This window comes from Phymastichus coffea, unplaced genomic scaffold (genome assembly GCF_024137745.1).
Source record: "Phymastichus coffea isolate CEN01 unplaced genomic scaffold, Cenicafe_Pcof_1.1 PCOF00010, whole genome shotgun sequence".
Taxonomy (NCBI): domain Eukaryota; kingdom Metazoa; phylum Arthropoda; class Insecta; order Hymenoptera; family Eulophidae; genus Phymastichus; species Phymastichus coffea.
The window spans coordinates 4,185,973-4,211,725 of record NW_026706821.1 but is presented as its reverse complement, the minus strand read 5'-3'; the positions used below and the strand labels follow the sequence as shown (position 1 = coordinate 4,211,725).

General features: G+C 37.4%; 1 protein-coding gene across 2 annotated transcripts in view; it reads left to right on the top strand.

Annotated features, from left to right (window-relative positions):
• Positions 1 to 25,753, top strand: part of LOC131671708 (disks large 1 tumor suppressor protein-like) — a 1,979,893-nt gene that overhangs the window by 1,723,479 nt on the left and 230,661 nt on the right. For both annotated transcript variants that reach the window (XM_058948341.1, XM_058948331.1), the window contains exon 16: positions 23,757 to 23,929. In XM_058948341.1, coding sequence (XP_058804324.1) covers positions 23,757 to 23,929 — 173 coding nt within the window. The remainder of the gene's footprint in view (positions 1 to 23,756; positions 23,930 to 25,753) is intronic.

Genomic DNA, 25,753 nt, shown 5'->3' with positions numbered 1-25,753 from the left:
AAGCGATCTTATTAAATTTTAAATAAATCCGGGATATTATTACTTGATAGAACTGATTTATTTAAGTTTAATGTTTATTTATCCGTCAGGATTAAGCCTTACTCGGCTCGGCTACTGGAAAGCATTGGTCGTAGCTTACCTTGATAACAATAGTCAGATTCAACTTTATGTAGATTTGTGTTTTGATATTTAGTTCATCCTTTTTTTGTGTTGATTAATAGAGTATTAATATGTAGTGTTAGGCACATTAGAGGACAGTTTAGGTTATAGCAAAATAAAGACGCAACGAATATTATAATTTAAAGAGCCGTTTTTTAACATAAGAGATAACATGTGATCTTAGCGTATAAAAATATAACAAAATTCAGTGTAGAATTTGAATGTATGTACGAGGGTCGTTTGAAAAGTCCGTGCAAAAATAAAAACTGCTTGATTTTTTTTAAGAAATCTTTTTTATTTTTCAACATAGTCTCCTTTTAGGCTTATACACTTCATTCAACGCTGCTCTAGTTTGTTAATCCCTTCCAAATAATAGGATTTGTCCAAGTCTGTAAAATAGGCATTCGTTTCTGCAATCACCTCCTCGTTTGAATAAAATCTTTTCCCCGCCAGCCATTTTTTCATATTAGGAAACAAATAGTAGTCCGACGGAGCCAAGTCTGGAGAATAGGGGGGATATGAAACGAGTTGGAACCCTATCTCCATCAGTTTTGCTGCCACAACTACTGAGGTGTGAGCTGGCGCATTGTCGTGGTAGATGAGGACCTTTCTGTGGGCCAATCATGAACGTTTCTCTAGCAACTCGGTTTTCAAACGATCCAATAACGATGAATAATATTCGCCTGTAATGATTTTACCCTTTTCCAGATAGTCGATGAAGATTATTCCTTGCGAATCCCAAAAGACAGCCGCCATAACCTTCCCGGCCGAAGGAATTGTCTTCGCCTTTTTCGGAGCAGATTCCCCCTTGGTAACCCATTGTTTAGACTGTTTTTTGGTCTCAGGACTGTAGTGATGTATCCATGTTTCATCTACAGTGATGAAACGACGCTTAAAGTCTTGCGGATTTTGCTGGAACTGCAAACCATTCTTGCAACACTTCACACGATCTCGTTTTTGGTCAATCGTGAGCAATCGCGGCACCCATCTATCGGATAGCCTTTTCATGTCCAAATATTGGTGCAAAATATTATGTACCCATTCGCTCGAGATGCCTACAGTACTAGCAATCTCACGCACCTTCACTCTTCTGTCAGCCATCACCATATCATGGATTTTATCAATGATTTCGGAAGTGGTAAACTCAACAGGGCGTCCAGAACGTTCAGCGTCTTTTGTGCTCATATAGCCACTCCGAAAATTTTGAAACCACTTATAAACCATTCTAATCGAAGGTGCATAATCAGCATAATGTTTATCAAGCTTCTGTTTAATCTCCTGAGGCGTTTTGCCTTTGAAAAAGTAATGTTTAATCAATACACGAAATTCTTTTTCGTCCATTTTTTTACAACCATTTGATTTCTTTGATTGAAACGAATGTAAAACGCAAAGTAATTGGTCAATTTGGCTGAAACTTGGTGTGTGCTCTTCCAAGATATGCCACTAACTAAAAATAACCTTGATGCGCACTAGTAGCGCCATCTCTCTGACTTTGCACGGACTTTTCAAACGACCCTCGTATAAATGTGTAGGGTCGACATTTATAACTATTAACAAAAAATCAACACAGAACTAATAATCGAATAGGAATTAGTATTAATAATTATAAACAACAATCGGCAATAATACTGAATTACAGACGCGTGAGCGCTATAACGTACTTGTCATTACTCTACTTTAAAAAATTTCACCTTAGCTAGCTCGCAGTGCACTTACATAAGACGGCTAAACGAATAGGTGAATTTTAACGAATAATACTGGTTAATGAACTAGTCGTGCAGTACTTATTTGTAAAAGTAGTTAAAGCTGATACTTCGTACTATCCGTTATTGCTCTCAGGGTAACAATTACAATAAATAAACATGATAACCTAATGAATGAATTCAGGCGCGTTAAGCGCCAGCAAACTATGGTGCACTTATATACATGCGGTAGAATTACAATAATTATAGGGAAAAAATTTGCAAAGTAATTTCAAGTCGGAACCAAAATGTCCATTCCTGGCTAAGGCCATCGGCAAACTCCGACTAATCCTTCTCTTTCTATTTTCTTCTAGCCGTGAATATTAATCATCGAACAATTTGAATTTGATGATTTTAGTATGGAGCTCGATCTCTGTCCTTGAATTCATTCAGGCTATTAGTGTGTCTCCTTCTCCTAGTACGCTAAGACGAGTTGCTTGTGATGTGCTGCCCTTTTGTACTTCTCAAGCTATCTCTAGCTATCTATCATGTGAATAGGCACTAGTAGCCGTGACTTTCGTAACATATGTATAGATATATTTAGCAGCATTACAAATTACTTAGAATTATTGTAGGCTGATTTTATATTTATTTTAGTCTCTAAATACGAGAGACTAATTTGTATAATAATGTTCAAATTTTAGACAATTCTTAATATGAACTTTACATGTTATTACGAGCGAATAATAATATATATATTAAGTATTATTATTCAAGGTAGCCATGTATACACATTTAAGGTGCATTATGTATATGTACACAATCACTCACTTAAATTTTATTAACCCTTCGAAAATCTGTCAATTTTTCAAGTTCTGTACCTCGGCGAGTAATCGGTCAATTTAATAAATTCAAAGTACATTTTAAAGATTGTACTAATCCCTTCAATATGTGATGATTTTATAAAAAAAACAAAAATTATGAAAGTAATTTTTTATAAAAATTCCAATTTTTTTCGTTTATATGAAAATCTGCATAACTGTTAAAAATAATCGAAATCATAAAATCAAAAATTATGCACTTTACTCAACGAATATGATTACTACATTGTTATATCAGGATAAAAATTTTTTTAACAGGAAAAAAAGATTTTTTTTGAAACTTTTGATTAAAGCTTGGGAAAACTGTGGCATCCTCTTCAATAATTTATTCAGTGTCTTAGTTGATATTTTCTTTTATTAATATTGTAGAATTTTCCACAAATGAACAGCTGATGTCAAACATCCTTAACGTACTTTTCAATCAAGTTCTTCTCATAACAGTTCTATGATTCAGATCCGGTAACTATGTGACCATTCCATTACTTGTAATGTATTTTTTTTTCTCAAGATTTGCTAAGTAGTTTTTACATATTTTCGCTGTATGTTTCAGATCATTATATTGTTGAAAACAAAGGAGTGGCCAATAAGTCTTGTACTATTATTAGTTAGATCCAAGATTGGAAGAGTCAACCCTTCGTATTTGCTGGTAAAAAGGCCAACAATTACATTTTATAAAACTCGACAAGCTTTTCGTCAATAAATAAATTCATGTCCACCACGTAAGAATTTATTTATAACATTATTTATAACATGAAGTTATTTGTTGACGAAAAGCTTGTCGAGTTTTATAAAATGTAATTTTAAGAAATGTATTTGATTTGAGGAGGTAGGTGACCATGCCAACGAAACGTTATCGAGAAGAGATGTGGTTTTAATTGTTGGCCTTTTTACCAGCAAATACGAAGGGTTGACTCTTCCAATCTTGGATCTAATTAATAACAAAACATGAAGAGTGCAATAAATAATTGAAGTCTTGTACTAGATAGAATCACATTATATTGTCAAATATTTTCGCTCTTCTTTACAAAATTCCATTTATGTTTATTAAATCACCGAATTTTGAATGCCTAAAATATTTCCATATCATAGCTGACTCACCTTCATGCTTCACCGATGGAGCTAGACAACTTTCTAAATATTTTTTATTTTTTCGTCTTGGAATATATACCCGACGTTTTGAACTGAAAATTTCTAATTTGTAATCGTCACTCTCATAATTTACGTTTCCAGTTACTTACTGACAATGCCAATATTTTATAGCCCATTTCACTCTCATTTTTTTACTTTTTTTAAGAATGGTTTTTCCTTTGCAATTCTGCTACATAAACCTTTTTCAATAAGACTTCTTTTAACAGTTGATACACTTATTGGTTTGTCAAGATGTTCATTAACATGTGCCATGATTTCTGTTCAAAAGCGTTATGTAGTCATCTTCTTTTGCTGTAGATTTTCTTTTCTTTTGCTTTGGTTTTGTAACGATGTTTTGTTGAGTCAAAAACTTCTTTATATTATAGTCTACAGTGCCTTTAGCTATTTCCAATTCAATTGCTATTTTTCGCTTACTATATCCATTTTTATAATAATTATTTTTATTTTTATAATAATTATTTGCAAAAAAACTTGCTCTGTCAACTATCTGGCCATAGTTAACGGTAAATCGAGACACACATAGTAGTGTATTATGGTGCAGGTATTACAATCGCAGTACGTCACAAACTTATGTGTAAACACAAGTTAGTCAGAAATTTCGCAAAACTTGTATCCTTTATTTTTATATGGAGATTTATACATACGTGCGTGTATTCAATATAGGAATTACTATTATTATCAAGGGTACGATACCATTATATAGTGGATTGTATACCGTTATACACCGAAAAATTTTGACTTTATATTATGTAATAAAAAATAATCATTATTTATTTTAATCAATACTAGGTAAACAATTTATATAACTCAGTATACCATATTCCATTGAAATTTCAATAAATAGTTTCAAAAACTTTTTTTTACTGATAAAAAAATGTTTAACCTGGTATAAGAATTTTTAACGTAGTAATCGTATTCGTTGAGTGAAAGCGCATCATTTTTGCTCTTACGATTTTTTGAGTTTAAATCATAATGTTTGAGTTATTAGTTATTGATTTTTTACATAAAATTCAAAAACTCCCTAACAAAAAAAAAATAGCAAAATTCTGCATTGGGCATTTTAAAAAGTAGTATCATAGCTTTAAACTCTATTTCGTTTTGTTCATGTAACGGTCCTATTTATGAGGTAGTTTATTATTTTACTGAATCACTGCAACCCATTAAACTCGTCTATCTGTTTACGAGATCAATTAGCATATTAAACGGCGCCACCTGACCTATTATTTGATTGTCTTATTGTTAGTACAAGAGTCTAATTTCATGACCATAATAGCGTGACGTCACAGACTTATAGATATAGATATAATAACTTTTGTTATTTGAATAAAATATGTTAATTAGACGTAATTTTGATGTAACAAAGCATTTCTTATATAGATTTTAGTACATAGATTTAGATTATAATAATTGGAATTGCGTTTAATTATTAAATCATAATGAATTTTAATATGCAAAGTTAATTTGTTTATTACACTATAAATATAAATTATTAGAAAAATGTGAATACTTCATATTCATAATGAATATCTAAAAAACATGAATAAGAATTGATTTCATTAACAACAGTTTAATAATAACTGTTATTAATAAATAAATAATCAATAATTTATTTAAACATTAAGTTGTATATAGAACGAAAGCGTTAATTTTATACATAATAATGATAGCTTTATAATTTATAAATCTTAAATAATTAATCTAGTAATTGCATTATAAGACTTGTAACGGGGGAGGTTATCTGAAAAAATGAGAAATTTATTTAAGAATAAACTCCCACGATGCAGAGCTAACCGCCGCTCCGTTAAACGCGTATGATTGTACGTGTATTCGCGTTTACGTCAGATGATTTCGCTTAAGTGTCTTCTATCCAACAGAGTTGAACTCACCTTAAGTCACGTGACGTGCGACACTGGATGAATATTAGGTGTGGGCGACTTTACGCCTAATCCGCTGAATCCCCTAGATGTAATCGGATTAAAACCTAAGCCTTTTACAAATAACTTAAGCTAATGGGAAAATTAAATGACGTAATCGGCGAATGAATTTGACTAACTTTAATTAGTAAAAATAACTACAGTCGTTATTGGGCCGAAAGACTAACGCATGCGAATAGAATTTTACAATGAAATATTATTCGATGAGAGAGAGAGAGAGAGAGAGAGAGAAGATTCAAAATTTACCGCGAACTAACGCTCGGCGCGAATACAAAAAAATCTCTATCATGGTTGACAAAATACCGAATGTATTTTGTCACGCAATAATAACGGGAGGTGCACCTACGCTGCGGTGCAATTACGGTGATCAACCGTAATTGTTGATGAAATAAATCAACTGCCGCTGCTCCTCCTGTTTATCAACTGCGCTGCCTCGCTCTGCCTCTAATCAGCTATGATACTGCTTTTGCACTGCTGCTGCTTGCTGCTGAGATAAATTTGTTGCACTCGCACGTAAAAAACTGTCTTGGAAAATTTATTATTCGACGAAACAAAGTGTAAAATAAATTTGGCGATATCAACACGTAAACAGCTGAGGCGTAACTGCTTATTGAAATGCTCGCGTGCCCCCTCTCTCTCTTAATTGTTCGTACTAACGCGCGAGTTACCGAATCGCGAACGGATCGATTAATTGAATCGACTACCGTTACAGATTATAGAAAAAACCGTTACAAATATAACAATTTGTTGTGATTCAAATGTTATTAACAAACTTGAGAAATTACTTCTAAAATTAATAAACGATAAAGTTATAACGAGTGAAATTGCAAACTCGTTATATCTCTCTCTCCCTAGTAACAATATGTAAATATGACACATTCTTCCGAACTTATCTTACGTATGCATGAATTTATTATATTTGTATCCATTTATTATCTATATCTGCGTATGTAATTATCCTTCTGTACGGATATAAAGTAAGTGAGATGAGAGAGAGATGCGAATACGCAGGGATACTTCCGTGCGCGATCACGAGGCGCGGAGAGAGAGAGAGAGAGAGAGAGAGAGAGACTTAGTCGCGCTTTAGCAAGTGACCGCGCGCCCTGATTTACTCACTAAAGAGAACGAAATCGAGAGTCGAGCAGGCGACACGCTAGAGAATTACTGTTGTGTGGACTTGTGAGCGAGCAGATAGATTTCTTTGTCTCGACGACTTTCCTTGCTGAGACCGCGGTTGTGACTAGGCGCTTTCCTTTTCTTCTTCGATCCTTGAGCTTGTGCCTTTGTCCAGAGGAGGATCGCGACGTCGCCTGGCCCTGTAGAGGATCCACGCTCGTGAATCGTAGCTGGTAGAGCAGGACTTTCGGTAGAAGAAACCGAGCCGGAGAGTGCACGTGATACCCTAAAATTTGTGCGTGCGCGTTGACGCAAACCGTGCGACTAAGTTGCATATCTAGAGGACGAGCACCGTCATTGTAAGTACCGGCTTGTTGGTTTACTCTCTCTCCCTATTCACTCTGTCAGCGTACTCTCTCCCTCCTTCCGACCGCTCATGTCAACTCTTATTGATTAAAATACCGTTGACCGTAAGTTCCTTTTTTTTATTTAACCGTGTCCCGTCGCCTTTTTCGAACGTTTCGCTTTTTCACGTCTACGCCCGCTTTTGAACCTTCGACTTTTGCGTTCATCAGCCAACACTACGAATCTGCGCGGATCCGGCTGTCCCATCACCGGCGTTACGAGCACCGAACCTGAGAAGACGGACAGTCCAGGAGGCTCCAGACTTTGCTCGGACATTCCTCATTTATCATTCATTTACTATTTCTTAATTACGGGGTAAACCGGGCTAAATCCCCGTTATAAAGTTATGTAAAAATTTAATATTGTTCTATTGTAAATATTATAATATTTTATTAATTAACTTTATTAGTTAATAACTTTTAACGATACTATTTGTGATAATTGTAAATTACACTACAACGTCCAATAACTAATTTTGTTAAGTTTACATGTGTTAAAACTTTAGTATTAACGTTTATTTACTTGTAAATTAAGAAAATTCATTTCTCTAAATTTGCGAATATTTCTCGAAGATTCGAAAACTTCTCGAAGAGAACTCTCCTGCGAAAATAGGCGGGGAAATCTGTGTATAGTATAAATACACTGATTATTGCACAGGCTGGCATTCACTCCAAGCCTTGCAAAGTGAGCGCATGAGATTGAATAAACTTGTCTAATACCTAAATTCTTTCTCTCATTGTGATTAACTAATTGTAAGCAATTCTTTTCTTTTCCTATAACTCATGCTCAACTTATAAAACATCTCGCCCTATAAGAAACTTAGGCTGAATTATATCCTTCATAAGAAAGATTTTAGCTCTGCTTATGGGGCAATTCGCACCATAAGAAAGTAGGGCAAAGTCTGACTTTCCTTAAAACTTTGCTTACATTCGCATATACTTAATTTATCAATTTATTTCATATTAATAATTAGAGTAAATTTGAAAAGAAACGAATTCTTACTCATTAAAGCGACAAGACCACGAGAGTACGAACTATTAATATATTATAAGTGATACGAACATCACATTCAAACCTGATTATTTTTAACAAAGTTATACGGATTTGAAAATGGACAAAAGAATTGAATTTCCCTTTTAATTTTTTTATAAAAAATTAATTTTACAATTTTTATATTTTTATTTAAGATCATTATGTATTGAAGAGCTTGGTACAATCTTCAAAATATACTTTGAATTTATTAGGTTACGCACACATGTGCGACTCATGCTCTCTCTCTCTCTCTCTCTCTCTCACTCTCTCTCTCTCTCTCTCTCTCTCTCTCTCTCCTCTTGCTGGCTCTGTCCCTCCTGCTTCAGTCATCGACGCCGAACAGGAAACAGCAGTGGCGAAGGGGAAGGCACGTGGAAGAGAGAGAGAAGCGAGCAGGGCGAACGATCTCAACGGTCGCTCTTCCCCTCACATCTCCCAAGTCCAACGATACCCCGTGAACATCGTTCGACGACCACCTCGAACTCTCCCCCAGCACCACCGCCAACTGTCCTGGGTACCCGAAGGGACAAGCAAAGAAAATAAAAGGGCATCACTCACATATGATGACATTCATTCGAACCGGATATTTAAACTTATGCTACTACTCGCCAAGCTGCTTAGTTTGAATCCGGGGTATCAGGAGTGCAGCTTTGCAACGCAAAGCGCAGCAGCCGCACCATCCTGATATATTCGGCAGGAGTTGGATGGCTAGGATCAACTGCTCCAGCGAGCCTAGCCAACTCCTTGGCCTGTGCTTCCGTCCGTGACTTGTCAGCGGCCGAACCTAAGACCTAGATACGACTGCCTCCCGCAGTCTCTCAACTACGCCGTCCGGTCCGGTCTTCTTCGCCTCCAAAGCTAACTTCGCATCGATTCACTCTCGTCGAAGTTGGCCGCCACGTCTCTATTTTTTTCTGCGCGGCTCCGTTGTTCTCTCGTCCTTGATCTTGTCCTCCTTAGGTTTATCAGCCTTATTAATCTACCTCTGGGGCCTCGACGCTTTCTCGGATGATCACTTTAGAGGCTCTCCCGCAACCCGATCACCTCCTACTTAGGCCTGCAGGTACTTGGCATAAGCGGCTGCACATCTCATGCACCGACCGGCGGTTATGACCCACCATCTGCAATTTCGGCAGCATTCTCTCGGGTTCGCGGGCTCCGGGCACCTCGAACGGTGATGCACCCCAGTTTGTCAGTTGAAACATGAGGACGACCTCATCTCCAACACAGGGACAAACAGCACCGGGTCCAGGCCGCTCAAGAAGGTTCTCGTCGAACAATGAAGTTCAACTTCCCACTCTTCAGCCTTCACGACCGGGGTTCTAACGTGAGAGATATACTGCAGCGGGGGCTGTAAGTTCTCTCTCGCCATACTCGGGATCATCGTTCCCCTTTGTCCGGGTCCGGGCTAGGGCGAACTCTGCAGGCGTGGAATCCTCGGCGGAGACGATCTCTCTTCGTTTCTCTCCCACGCCAGCTGCCGGTGGTCGGGAAAAATTCTTAAGACCGGCCGGGCTCCATCCGTCTCTTGGACCCATCTTCCACCACGGAGCACTAATCTCGGTGATACGACCACTGTTTGTTGACCGGTAGGTTCATGATGCTTTGGAGCAGGCATCACTGAGTCCTTTCCATCGTGATCGTTTCGGGCGCTCATCATTATCGCCTCGCCAGGACGTGGAGACGAGGCTCGCACCTCTGAACAGCGGCTGAGGGTACGACAATCCGCGGGCTCGCTCGATTTCTAGCCGATGCGGGCGCCTTCCTAGAGCCATCGCCTCCGCAGATGCTTCACCGAGGAAATGGTGCGGATTTACGCTCACATTTCCAGACTCAGCATTCTCGGTGCGACGGCTGCTGCAGATCTCCGTTTCACTGGTTGAATGATGCTTCCGTTCAACCGCGTCAACTTCACTTAAGGGCCAGACCCAATTGCTCGCCGAAAAGTCTTCTTTTTCTTCCTTCTCCTGCTGGCACCTCGCTGTTCTTCGGCGGTCCTGCGACGCTCATCCTCGAGATACCCGGCAGGCAGGATGTTCGACGGCGGCGCTTGTCGACGGAAACTGAACCTGGGGTCCAACTGCTGTCGGTGCAAGGGCACTCATTCCAAGGCTTCATGCACGTGTTCCTTCGGCCGCACCCCCGCCATTGCCTTTGCCGAGCTTGCCTCAACCTTTGGGGGCTGATGCGCGTGCAGATTCACGCACAAGCGCCTCGCCCGCCAGCTCATGCGGCTGCTCTGGAGGACTCCTTAACTGGAGTTTCTCCAATTCTATCTCCGCGGCGTTGCTGTCATTACCAGGCTGGCCGTTTCTCCTTCCTCGATGGCAAGCTTCTCCTTAGGAAATCCTTGACCCACACTAACGACGTGGTAGGCCGAGAGCTCTGCGACCATAGTCACAGCCTGTCTCAGCACGCGCGTGCTCTACTTTTTCTGGGTTCCAGGAGTCACCTCTCCAGGTGTGTGTCACACCCCTCTGGGGGCGTTCCCGTGCCGTCACCCTCCATGGTACTGGCAAGCGACTGCTCGGGTGCCACCGATCTCGAGTGCCCAACCACGCTTGCCTCCGTGTCTTCGGATGCTGGGGTCGTCGTTTCATCCTGGCTCGGCGGAGGCTCGCTTCCGACGCTTATCTCGACAGTTAGAGCAGCCAAATCTGTGACCACTTTCTCTATCTGTAATTTTCCAAGATTTATTAGTTATTTTGTCTTAATACCCGGTTCAATAAAACAAACGCGATGCTTCATTTACGAGTTCAGTACTTAAAATTGTCAAACTCTTTAACTCTATTGCTGTTGGAATATGTGTAAATATTATAATCTGAACTTGAAAGTGTATTTGAGCTCCCCCTCCACTGCGAGCTCTAGCCGAGCCTGAGCCCGAGCCTGAGCTAAAGAATAAGAGTCATGCTGTAAGGACATGCGATTGCTTAGCTCATAGAAAGGAAAGTAATGTATATAGATAATAAATAATCATTGCAAGTAATCTTCAAATATCGACTTATTTCTGATCCAACAAATCCAACAATTATTAACAATTGCAAAACGGCGGTCAGTCGTTGATCATTACCCACACCACGCGGAAGAATGTAGCACTTCAAATCCTTTACGTGAATCGTCGGTACCTGGTGATTATTATCGGTCTTCAGCTCGTATACTACATTTAAGACTTTCTTTATTTCTTTATTATTTTGTACGGACCTTCATACTCGGGATCTAGCTTTGCATTCTTTCTGACACCGCATTCGACAACGAATATTTCTTCCGCCAATCTAAGTCGCCCACGTTAAACACTACGTGCCTTCGACTCTTATCATATTCTCTTTTCAGTCTTTCCTGCGCTTTCTCGATATGATGGCCCTCCAAGTCCCGCCAAGCATTAAGTCTTTGCAATCTGTTCTGCCAAATCTCGGGTTTAATATTTATCACGGGAGAGCACCGCTCTATTTCCCTCCTTAAACTTTTTACCGGTCAAGGATTTCGGCCGAAGTTCAGAAACGCCGGGGAAACCTTCGTAGAGGGCTGGCTCGCGGTGGTAATCGCGTGCCTGAACTACATAAGTAGCGGTCCCAAGTCCGGTGGTTGCCGTCCACGAACATTGCTATAATAGTCTTCGGCATCCTATTAACTCTGTCTACTGGACCATTTTGTTGATTATAAGGGGGTTGATTATAATACATGCTCAACGCCGTAATTTCAAAATGTATCTTGAAACGCCTTACTTTGATAAATTTGCCATTATAAAAATTAATTATTATAATACTGACTAAATATTCGAGCATTTCTCATTTGATCAGGATTAATTCTTCGAAAGCGTGCAAAGGCGATTTTCCGTCCACGAAGCTCAACGGTTTGTGCTCTACCCATTTGGTAAAAAGATCCTGGAAGACTACCATATATCGAAATCCATTTTTGCTTCGCGGCAACTCCATACTCCCTTATTACCCGATCACACGTCTTGTCCTATCTGAAATGTCCGGCCGAGGGCGTACAATGGGCGTTCTGTAGAACTCTTTCTCAATATTCGAGCGGAACAACCATTCGCCAACACTCTTTGCGGTTAGTAACCGGATCGAGTAGATGGTCGGTCATATACGAGTAGCGATGTAGCAGGCTGTCCTCTACTTTCCAATTCTTATATTTCTGCAGCCGATGGCGGACTTCTTGGCGTCTTTCCAGTTACCAAGAGTCCTTTTGTCACAAATTCGCCGACCTCTGCCTCGAACTCGCGCGAGAGTGCAACCGGAACATGGTGCAAAGCACCCTTCCTATGCACTATCTCGCAGTTGAGCTGTTGGAAATCAAGCATCCAACGCTTGAATCGACCTATTAAGGGGGCTCCAGTGCGGAACCAGTGCAAAAAGTTTGTTGGCCAGCTATGGCTATTTTTATAGATGAAAACTCGCTGAATCCAACGGTATCTTTATCTACCCCGGTAGCCGTGGAAAATTTTGAGATATTTCATCTCAAAATCTATATATTTTACACTGGATCTTATGAAGATGAGTGAAAAAATAATCAGATTTTATCGTTTACTAAGCTCATTCAAAATGTTACGCAATAAAAAACTATACCCATTAAAGATAAAACCTTCAGCTTTCAAATGATATTTTATGAAATATGGCTAGCCGTAGAAAATATCGAGATATTTGGTCAAAACTGAGAACAAAATTGAGTGCAGACGTCGTACATCCGGTGTCTACGCGGACACCATGGTTGTCTTGTTGCTACCAGAAAGTGCGCGCTTTTAAACTGATTTCAAATTTTTTTAGTTATGTTTACGCAACAAATTACTTTTATGATAATACAAATAGACGTTTAAGCTTTGTTTATTTTATGAAATAAACAATTTTTTTATATAACAATAAATATTAAAAAACATTTAAAATTTCTTAGGTTTTAAAATTGTCAATGAATATAATGATATTCAAAAAAGATTATTTTTCAAATTAATTTTTTAAATAAATTAAAATAGCTTCATTGTTTTTCAAGTACAATTTTTTTTTATTTTATCAGAGATAGCGTCGATAAATTTTTGTATTTGAAGTAATTCTTACTTTTTCATTGACACTCACGTATATAATAATATTTTAACTTTAATTTTTGTTTTTATGAGCATCTACTAATACTTCTTCAGCAATACCTTCTTTGACCATTTTATAAATAATTCTATTTGTTACAACGTCTTTTAATGCTTGTAGTTTTTATTTGTTACTATCGATCATTTTTGTTGACTCTTTTTTATTGGCAAAACTTGTTGAGACACTTGCAACTAGCTATGTTTTTTACATTGCTCAATTATATCCTTATTAGAAATATTCAAAGAATCGACTAGATTTTTCAAGGTTTTTATGTCTTATAACGCGTCATGTAAGTTATCAATATTTTTATTAGGAAGATATTGTTTGACTTGAGCTTCTTCAGAGAAAGAAAGTTGGTTTTCACCCTCTCTGGTAGTTTTTTCTTGAAAACTTGTACTGTATCCGAATACCCGACTATTTTCATAAATCTTTCACAGAGATGAAATTGATTTAATAGTCTTCGAATGCGTACAGCGTCAAGTCTCCAATGAAATGAGTAAATACGTTGCGAATAAAAAATTTTATTCGAATAAACTAATAAAAGAAAATTGATCATATAAAAGCAATTTACTTTATGAAGATGTCTCCGACAAGAATAACGTTTGGTTCGTTGTCAATTTTGAAGCTTTCTAAATAGTTTAAAAAATCCAACACAGCTAATTTCCTTGAAACGGTGTATAATTTTTTTCCTCGGTGAAACAAACTACCACGTTTGACACTCAGTCCAGGTTTCACTGACGCCATTGGTTTGATTTGTACAGTTGGAACTATGTGAGCATTATACGATGTCTCTCCATCAAAAGCTGTAATCTGTATTATATAAAACATAATCCATAATTTGAATGAAAAGAGATGAAAGAAACGTGATAGAAAAGAATTATACCAGGCATACTTGATCTTTGTCCAAACTAAAGCAACTAGTTTCAGTATCAACATAAATTACTTCCAAGTTGATTAAACTGTCGGGATTATTACAAGACAGTAATGAAGTTGGCACTGGTGGAGCATTCAGCACTGAAACATTTACAGGAATATCTAGAATACCGCTGAGACCTACGAGGTCTGTCCGGAAAGTATCGGGCCTACGTTTATATCTTCGCGCCATAATGTCTGTGACATTTTTTTCGTCCACATAGTTATTTATTTCGATTTATGATTGATCATCAAAATATTTAGTTTAAACTACAAAATATAAAATTTAATTAATTTTAGAATTATGGGTATAAAAAAAATTTCAGAATAATATATGTATGATATATGATTTTTATCAGATAAACTGTTATAAGCTCTGCCAGTTCCTCTTTTTTTACCAACCTACATCAAAACCAAAACTCAAGCCTAATTTATCTGATACTACGCTGCAAATAAGATATTTAAAAGAAAAAAGATCGAACTGTGAAAAATAATCAAAAGAATATTAAATATGTATAAGTATATAAAATGATTGTACGTAATGTTACTTAGATTGTAAAGTTAGTGTATCACAATACATCTACAAGCTTTCAACTACAGAGTTAGTCTACTTTATAAGTGTAATTATATATTCTTTTTATATACTAGTATAAGCTGTAACGGGGTATGAATCCGTATTAATTTCTTTGTCTCGCCTGATGCGTAGTCGTACCCGAATACGCGAGACGAGATCGAAATAATCAATTTTTGTTAACTAACCGAGGAAAGGAAAGGATGTGTATCAGTCAACCAACTCATTAATAGCAAAAGACAACAGTAATTTAATGTTTCAATCATACACAGACTATTTTATTTATTATGTAATCTACAACGCATTTGGCCCGCAGCATCTACACTTATACGATGTGCGCGACAATCTAACGCGCGGCCATTTTGTTTGCAATCGTTCGTTTGTGTTACTCGTTTGCATGCTCGCTACCGATTTCACTACGTTCACAGACGTGAGGGGAGATCTAAGACATTACGCGCGGTCGTTTATCAAAAACAATAACGCGCAGCTGGCCAGCTTACCTTATGCAATTAGTCGCACCGTCAGGGGGAGCAATTTAACGACGCCTCTTAACACATGGCTCATGTTGCCACTTTTCCAAATTAAACACGAGGCTCTCTTTATCGTCCTGCTGCTTCCGTCGAACAGATTCAGCGACCTCGTAGCTAACCTCCGATGGCGTCTCGGCTAACCACTCGAAATCGCAGCAACAACGAAAACTCTCGGCAGTTTAGTAATTGCACTCTTAGCGACGTATATACTCGCGCACGCTACTACCGGTGCTAGAGTTATTCCTTTGTTCACGTTCCTATTCAAGCCAGCGATACTTGTAGATAATAGCTATTATTCAACCTCACGTTACTCCTCGATTCCTGCACGTTGTTGCCGGTGTCAAAGGCGCTCTCCCACTGGTCCTTTTCACTTCGCGCGCATTTCTTCCTATTTCGGACCGAGTTTCCGTTTTCGACTTCCCCGGGACGGTAGGTACTGTCCTCGCAGGCGGCCACGCGATCGAGACGGTAGCGCAAACCGGACGTTTACTGACACAAAGCATATGTAAAAGCTCCTTAAAATTAGAGTTTACAATTTTTCACAAGTGAATTCAATACAATTTCGATCGATTTTAAAAAAATAAATAAAACTCTTAAAAATATTAAACATAAAAATAATAAAAGATTCGATAACGTCCACTTTATCGATAACAAATTGATTAAGAAAAAAATCAAAACTATATTTGATTATTGTTACGATCAATTAAAAATGTAACAAATTTACTTTGATGATAGAAATTATCAAATTAATGTATATTGTAACAGGCCGCCGTTTAGCCTGTAATATCTCTGGAACGTACCTCTATAATGACTAAACGACGCCTAGTTATCTATGTGCTCGAAGCACATCAACCTACCTTGTCTTGGAGTGCGCCTGCGCAGAGTCTCTTCGCTACTCCGAGTTGAGTTCCCCCAACTCGCCGCTTGGCGGCGTTGTCGCCCTTGCTTAGTAGCGCTCGCGCGGTCGCTGCTGGAAACTATGTTGACGATTCCCGTCTACCGGTATCCGCGTGATACGTGCTACGCTACCGGCTAATTCGAATTAAATGTAAACAGACGCGACCTCCAGACAAAGGAAAGACAAAATAACGATGACTAGATTCGGTAAAGACTATCGTTCACTTTATTCAGGCAAATCAATTACACGGGGGTTTTGCCGAGAGACTTGCGCACGCTAGCGCGAATGACAACATACGCTGTACGAGAGAGAGAGAAAACCGCGATCGCCGCGAACTAACCGCTCGCACGCAACAATTAATCCCTTCGCGCACGCTGCTCGGGATCGCACGCTATTAACAATAATGGAAAGGTGCGCCTACCGCGAGATAGTAGAGGATACGGTGGCCAACCGTATCCGTTCAACAAGCCGCTGAAAAGCTGCTTCGCTGCTCGCTGCACCGCCGCGATTACTGTTGTTGTGGTTGCTGCCGCTGCGGATGTTGCTGTTACTGTTGCTGCTGTCGCTGCTACTGCTGTTGCTGCTATTGCTGCTGCTGCTATTGCTGCTGCTACCCACGCACTCAAGTTCACGCTGTCCGATTTAGCACCACCACAAGAAACGCGTTGAAGGCACGGAAAAGGGTTAGCTCTACGATACAGGCGGACTGAGTGACACAGTCATACTGCCTGTTGAACGCTCCCCTCCCGGTCATTGCCCCTACGCGCCCTCTCTCTCTCGCGAACCGATCGTGGCTTCTCTCGTTCAGCCACTCATTAACCTTGCGCGAGTCGAACGATTTTCGGTAATCGTTGCAATATTGAAAAGATCAAATTTAGGCCAATTAACCCGTTAAGGCCGAGAACGCCCCTCCCGGTACACCGCTCTTTGGACTATCATAACTCGTGCAATTCCACGTATAAAAAATTAAAAGATACACTATTTCAAAGCGTAAGATCTCCCCTTTCCAACGGTGTGCCGAAAAATGCGATAAAAAAAATGTTAACTATGTGAAAATATTGTTTAAATAAAAAAAACACGATTTTTTCATAATTTTTTTTTATAAAATCAAGTTTTCAGAATGGATCTCGGTTTGCAATCCACTTGGAACCTCAATAACTGGTGGCATAATTGTCTAAGCTTTCATAATATATATTTCCGAGATCGTTTTTTTATCTCAGTATCATCAAAATGGCGCTTCAATGACGGAATTTTCGTTCAGACATTCATGAATTTTTTCCTTGAAAAGTATGGACTTTTCGAAAAAGTCAAAGAGAAGAAAAAGTTCTTAAAATCAATTGTATAATACATCAGAATTTTCTCGAAAAGTTTGGAGCAATTTTTTGAATTTTGCAAATTGTCAAATTTTGAACATTTTCAAAATTGACCGTAATTTTTTGAAAAAATTCGAGTGCATTCTTTGCTCAGTTTTGAAAACTTTTCATTCCTGGTAAATTTTCATATGAGTTCATTGCTTTTAAGAAAAAAATTCACAAGTGTCAAAATAATTGCACAGTATGTATAGTCCGAGGTATCCACGCTGCAATTAGTGTGTGAGCTTGTACTGGTGAAAAAAGATATGAAAAGGAATACGTTTTTAGAAAAACTTAATTTGGTGATGAAAATAACAAAATAAACTATCTACTTATAACTGCAATCTATATCGGAGCGAAATCCTGAATAGCCGATCGTGTCGCAGAAGCCCATCATTCGTTCATAGGTGGCCTGAAAATCCAATTTTAGCGAAATTCATCGCATTGGAATGATTCATGAAATACATTGAATTTTGAATCTTGCAAGTCATTTAGTATTATTGACTATCATCAATTGAAGCAAAAATCCGTAAATCGGCCCGAATAATACAGCTGGTTGCTACAGGCTTCCTACCAACAGGACGTTCCACTGAAGTTATTTCAGTAGGTTGAGAAAAATGTCGAAAAGGAGAGCCGCGAAAAGGAGTTACTGTGAATTGACTGATGAAGAGTCAGATTCGAATGAAAATAAATAGCATATTTTTATACCTAATCCTGATGACTCTGGCACTGATGGAGAAGTTCGTCAGATACTGACAATTCTGAATCAGAACTATCTGATGAAGACAATTCTGAATCGGAAATTCATGTACCAAATGTCTCATATCGATCTGTTTTTGAAAGTTATACAGAAAAACAAAAACTGTTAGAGCCAAATCATACTTTTTCGTGGTGTGAAGGAGAAAAAGTTTACTCTGTAGATTTGAAAGATCAATTGTTATTGCCTGATTCCGTAAAGCAGAAAATATCTTCAATGTCACACGTGGAACTGTTTGAAATCTTTTTCTCTGAAGAAATAAAAAATTATATTATTCAAGCCAGTGAAGAAAATGATTTGAAATTATCTACAAAAGAACTCAACACATTCATAGGAATATTATTATTATTATCTTACATTTTTCGAAAGAATCAAAGAGAGTATTGGGAAACCGACCCTCTCGAAAACTGCTCTGCTGTTTCATCAGCGATGACGCGCGATCGGTTTAGTGAAATAAAATCTAAAATAAAATATTCAAAACCTACTGACAAAAATGATAATGATAAAGCTTGGAAAGTCCGTCATATTTTGGAATTGTTTAGGACCAATATTAAATAATTTGGATATTTTTCAACTGCTCTTTCCATTGACGAAATGATGGTTAGATTTTTTGGTCGCACGTGTCTGAGGCAATATTTGCCTTCGAAACCTGACCGATACGGGATCAAACTCTGGGCCTTGTGCGGAGCAAATGGATATATATTCAACGTTGATATTTATTGTGGTAAGAACGATACAAGCATTGGGATAAATTTATCCGCATGTCCACTTGGCTCCAGAGTTGTATTACAAATGGTTAATCCACTTCTACATAGCTTTTCAAAAAGAAAATTGTCTGACTATCATGTCTATTTTGATAACTATTTCACTAGTCCTGATTTAGTCGTTCACTTGAACAAATGTGGCTTACGATCTACAGGAACTGTTCGTAAAGATAGAGTGAAACAAAAACATGATTTTGAAAAAAAAGCACCACGAGGAACGAACAAAGCGAGTTATGATCGTAACAGTGGAATGAATCTCATCAGTGTAATTGACTCAAAAGAAGTTTCTATTCTTTCTACGGCAGTTGGCGTCACTCCCTTGGAGCCAATGGAAAGATATTCGAGAACTGCTAAGAAAAGATCAAAATTGGAATTCCCTTGTGCTTTTTCTTCGTATAACAAGTACATGGGAGGAGTGGATTTGCACGATTTTCGATGCAAGAAAGCTTCTACAAGTGTCAGTTCAAAGAAGTGGCCATTCAAAATTTTCTCACGAATTATTGAAATGTCAATAACGAACGCTGTAACAATAAGCAATCTTTGCAGAAAGGATAGAAAAATAATGAAAACGCAAGAAATGTGTAAAGAAGTGAGTGGAAAGTATTTAGCGCAATCGAAAATATGTGATCTCAAATCTCACAGGCACGATACTAGAACAAGAAACAAATGTAATAGCGAAGGATGTTGTGTAAGGACTACCAGATACTGCATTGATTGCAAAGAATATTACTGTATCGAATGTTTTTCAAAATTACACGCAGGAAAGGTAGCGAAATGAATTATCGATTCCAGAAAAATTCATCAATAAAAAAAAATAAAAAATAAAAAAAAAAATAACTAAAATATGAAAAAAAAAAAAAAAAAAAAAAACTATCTATATTCGTCGACCTTCTCGTTGGTGATAGTTAGGCAACGCAAACTCTGTTTGCGGCGGACAGGCGATCAAAGAGTGGATGTTAATGACTTACGTATTGGGCAATTACTTTGACACTTGTGAATTTTTTTCTTAAAAGCAATGAACTCATATGAAAATTTACCAGGAATAAAAAGTTTTCAAAACTGAGCAAAGAATGCACTCGAATTTTTTCAAAAAATTACGGTCAATTTTGAAAATGTTCAAAATTTGACAATTTGCAAAATTCAAAAAATTGCTCCAAACTTTTTGAAAAAATTCTGATGTATTATACGATTGATTTTAAGAACTTTTTCTTCTTTTTGACTTTTTCGAAAAGTCCATACTTTTCAAGGAAAAAATTCATGAATGTCTGAACGAAAATTCCGTCATTGAAGCGCCATTTTGATGATACTGAGATAAAAAAACGATCTCGGAAATATATATTATGAAAGCTTAGACAATTATGCCACCAGTTATTGAGGTTCCAAGTGGATTGCAAACCGAGATCCATTCTGAAAACTTGATTTTATAAAAAAAAATTATGAAAAAATCGTGTTTTTTTTTATTTAAACAATATTTTCACATAGTTAACATTTTTTTTATCGCATTTTTCGGCACACCGTTGGAAAGGGGAGATCTTAAGCTTTGAAATAGTGTATCTTTTAATTTTTTATACGTGGAATTGCACGAATTATGATAGTCGAAAGAGCGGTGTACCAGGAGGGGCGTTCTCGGCCTTAACGGGTTAATTAAGCGTTGTCTATACCTACCACTGACAAGTTCATATGTACATTTTTTCTTTCTATCTTATAGCATGATTGAATTAAGAAAAACTCCTACTTGTCAGTAACAATATCATTAGCTTCCTTTGCAAAATTAATCCCGTTTTGTAAAGCCTCACTACAAGATTCTTTTGCAAGTTCTTCAATTTTAGGGCTAACGATTCTTTCATAACGTTTAAGTAGAGTGTCTGATACTGTATTCACATTCATAGCAGACAGTAATAAATTCAACTGAGTTTCTCCAATTCCAGAATTTATTATACCTATTAAAAGTACGTAACATTAATAATTATATAAAAGTTTTACGAAAAACTGTATCTCATAAAAATATTAATAGAATTTACCAACAACTGCTTTGGCATTGACTACAAATAAATAACTTTTCCCGTATCGATAAACTTTACCTGTTTTGATAGATTTGATTTTATGACATTTGTAACATTCAATGTCATAAATGAATGCTAGACCTCTTTGTACTTTGTTTTTCGCAAAACGAAAAGAGAGTGGAATATCACAGTTGACGCACCACTTTGCTTGGGCTAATACACTGGGTTCGTACACTTCTCTTCCATCTAATACATCGGCTTTAGCTGCACCTTTGTTAACGGTTTCCTGCAAACCATTTAAAAAAAAATAATCAGCCTCGGCTAAAATAATATGTAAATACAAAAAACTTTCTTGTACCTTGCCATGTATACAAACACAAATTTTAAGCACACATACCTTACATAATCGCTTTTCGTCATAGCTTCTTTCTAGGCTATTTTTTTCTTTTACTTGTCTCTGTTTTTTCTTTATTTGACTAGCTATGGGCAGTTCTCTCCCTTCTACTAAATTAGCTTCATCTGCTTGCTCAACGGTGCTTTCCTATAGACCGTAGTATAAAAATAAACACTCTTAGTTTATGGAATGTATGTAAATACATTTATAAAAAACTTTTTTGTTTCATGCATGTGTGCAAATGCAAAATTTGTGCGCGCATACCTTACATAACCTCTTTTGGTCTTCGCTTCTTTCCACGCTGTTTTTGCATTTACTTGGCGTAGAGCTTTTCTTGAATTGGCTTTTTCGCGGTCCAACAGTTATCCGTAACATATTCCTCCATATAGTTTCTTCTAAATAGGAAATTGGCTCGATCATTTTTAATTGATACACATGACAAAAAAAAACAAGCCGCTGATCGAGAGCATGGCTGCTAGCTATAGCTACACTCGCACAAACACAGGTTATATGTATATTCCGGATGCACGTGTCGCGTCATTCAAAGCTGCTTGCTTATTGATTCGTTGGGGAAAAAGACAAATTGATGACTATTACATGTTATAGTGAATAAAATAACATTCAAATTGTAATAATTTGTGACTATGTCTTTTAAAAATAATTATAAGTTTTTGAAGAATACATATTCACTTCAATATACAAATTTATTTTTGGGTTGTGTGTTGATTTCGACTGTAGTCACTGGTGCCCCTTTAAATCTCGTTTGCCTAAAAGTTTCGTAAACGTGCTACGGTCCGTCACTACTAATCATATGATTCGCCGATCGTAGCTATACTAAGTCTCTGTAGTCGCCTGTAGTTCTTTCTCTTCTATTTCGACATGCGATATACTGGAGTAAACGTTGGACATTCTCTTAGATGCTCGCTAATTCTTTCACATTCCTTTCGCTCCTTAATATGCGCACGCGTCTTGACGAATATCCATTTGTTACAAAAGATATTTTGTGTCATTCAATATTCATCTTGATTAAATCACCTAAATATTGTTCGCTAATTGAAAGAATACTCTAACTGTTAAAAACAATTCGTAGTTAAAGTTTAAAAAATCAACAACATCATATTCCTAATTTATGGAACTGGTAAGGATGCTTTCTATAGTTATACATTTTTATCAGAATTGATCAATTTGAAGGAAATAAAGCGAATTTATATCAAAGTGGTAAGAGAATGTGTGGAAAAGGAAAAAATGAAAGAAAGTGAAAAAGAGTACAAAAGTTTGTAGAGTTAATGTGGAGAATTGAGTAAATTAGATTATTAAATAATTTGTAAAAAATGCAAGTTATATCATTTTACAGATTTGTAATGCTAGAGATTGGCATGCACTAGAGGTGGCTTGCCTAATGCAACGTTGAACGAGATAACCCCAACAGCCATGAGTATTATATGTAATATTAAATAATTAAATTGATTTTAACGATATAATTTGTACATGAAAATCTGGTATGCATTTTAGAAGTCAGAGTTGCCGCTGGAAAAAAGAGAAATGTCGGTTGTTGCACAACTGATTATTTGCATCGGTGACTTGTGGCAGTCGATCGTTGTGAGCTCGGTAATTAGTATCGGTAATTAGTAATGGTAACGTTTCAGTTTTAACAATATTTTTTTATATTTTGATATCTGTGAAACATTTATCAAAGTTTTCAAATTTGATGGTGTCGACATGTTGATCTATATTTTTTTCTACAGTATAAATATCTGATAATATAATTAAACCAACTAGTTAAGTCAGTGTCTAAGTAGATGCAATAGTTAGTGTCACTGTAATAATCTTTTGTAAACTTGACGTTGAAGCGGTAGAATGTGCAAGAAACCAAGTTTACTTGTATTTGTATAGATATACGTAATGTATTTCAAAAATTAGATGGAATCCGATACCAATACAATCTCTTTATATACATTTACAATAATTAGGAAACTTTTATGATGAAAAATTTTAATACATATTCAACTTATCTCTTAAATAACGTTTTAACAGATTTTATTTTAATTTATTGAATTTTTTAGTTATTTATTTACTTATTTTTATTTTTTAGTACAGTATTACAAACTAGTAATGGAAAATATTTTTTACTTTTAGATACTACGAGACCAAAGAGAGATGATGAAATCGAAGGGTGTGATTATCACTTTGTTTCGTCTAGGAGTCAAATGGAAATTGATATTCAGAACCATTTATTCATAGAAGCTGGACAGTACAATGAAAATTTATACGGAACATCGATATCATCAGTGAATGAAGTAGCAAAAACGGTAAGAATTAAGAATTATTTACATTTGATGGAACAATATAACCCTCTGTTTTCTATTGTACAACTTGCCAATGCGATAATGCTAATAACAATAATAAAGATTCGAAAACTAGATAATTGTTAAATACTTAATGACTAAAATTACATAATATTGCAGTTAAACGATTTATAATATCAATACCACAATAAATTAAAGTTCAAATCACTAAACTGTGACTGTTTAGTATGAATATTTCTTTATTTTATTGCTGAAACAACAATAACTCGGTAATGTCTTCGAAAATTGGAAAAAGCGGTTTCTAGATTAGGTCACTACATCATTGATAGTCTCCCTTGTGAGCGAATGACTTTAAAAATTTGTAGCCATAAATAGAATATGAAGTGATTAAGCTTAGAGCTAGATAGACTAGTTTCATCGTTAAATTACATAACTATAACAAATTCAATTCTAAGTAAACGAAAGTACTATTTAACTTAATTTTGATACGTAAATAATCAATAAAAACTTATTATGCATATCAATAACATGATTCATATGAAGAACGCTTAAACGAAAATCAATTTACGCAGCCGATTTTGAAAAATTGGGTTCGAATAGAAAAATCTAGTAGTAATATCCAATCTAACCTTCAAATCGTATCTTCGCATCTATACTGCTTATATATACATACAGTCTACCTCACTGTAATACATATAACTACGTGTGTTATTAAGGTTGAAAAACATCACCTGTTACCAGAATCGTTAGTAATCGTGCGTATCAGTTGGTTCAGTGAATCGACACACATGTCGACATTATTGTATGTGCCTGTGTGTATGCAACAGGGGGGAGAGCTCCCGATAGCAATATTTGCCTTCTAATCTTGCAATGAGTAAATTGGTTTCGCTAATATGACGACGGGATAGGCTTTCAATGAATAAATTCTAGGAGCTACCGCACAATGAACGATAGTGTTGAATATTAAGCTTAGCATGTGTAATAGCGTCGACCTCTTTGGCCGGCAATACTTTCCCGCTATCACCTAATTATTTAAGGGAGAGGTAAGGGAGGCGGTATATCGCTCCCAGCAAGGTAGCAGAAGAAAGAAGATCGCAATAATAACTATTCTCACCTTTTATCAACGAAATATATTTATTATAAAATCGCTACCTCGAGCGATGACGAACATGTGACAGGGTTATAGAGATGTTCGCTAGCCCTGTGTGCTTCACTCTCCTCGCGTGAACGCAGCGACCAAGTGTATGCTATATAGCCACTACATACTTGTGTCTTGCAGGATATGGAGAGAGGAGCGCGCGACGATCGGCGAGGTGTCGCCGTGAGTGCGAGTGAGAACGAGAAGAGCGAGAGAGAGAGAGAGAGAGAGCGATTTTGACTGATTTTTGACGGCGAGAGAAGTGGGAGCGCGGCGGCACGAGGCAGAGAAATTAAGAGAGAGGAAGGGCAGTTAGGCGCGAGCTCTCGAGTAATTAGGGCCGCCTAGGAGAAGACTGGACGAAACGAGATTTTGGCCAGAGAGAAACGACTGCCATCGGTGCGACTGCCACGTTTGCCGGGAGGCCAGTTGTCCAAAGCAGAGCCAGTACACGCAGCAACCATTCGTCGTCTACGTGGCAAAGGCCGTGCTGCGGCCCTCCCTGCAGCAGCTTCCATCGTCGCCAGGGCACCGTTTCCTGCGAGACTACGCTTTCGCCGGCGTCGCCTCTCTGTCGACGGACCGTCGGTATCCGGTGGGTCCAAAGCCAGTTAATCTCTCTCGCGCCAGCTCTCGCTCGATTACAGACATTAGCGTATTGTGAGAAATTTATCGCGCACGCCGAGCAA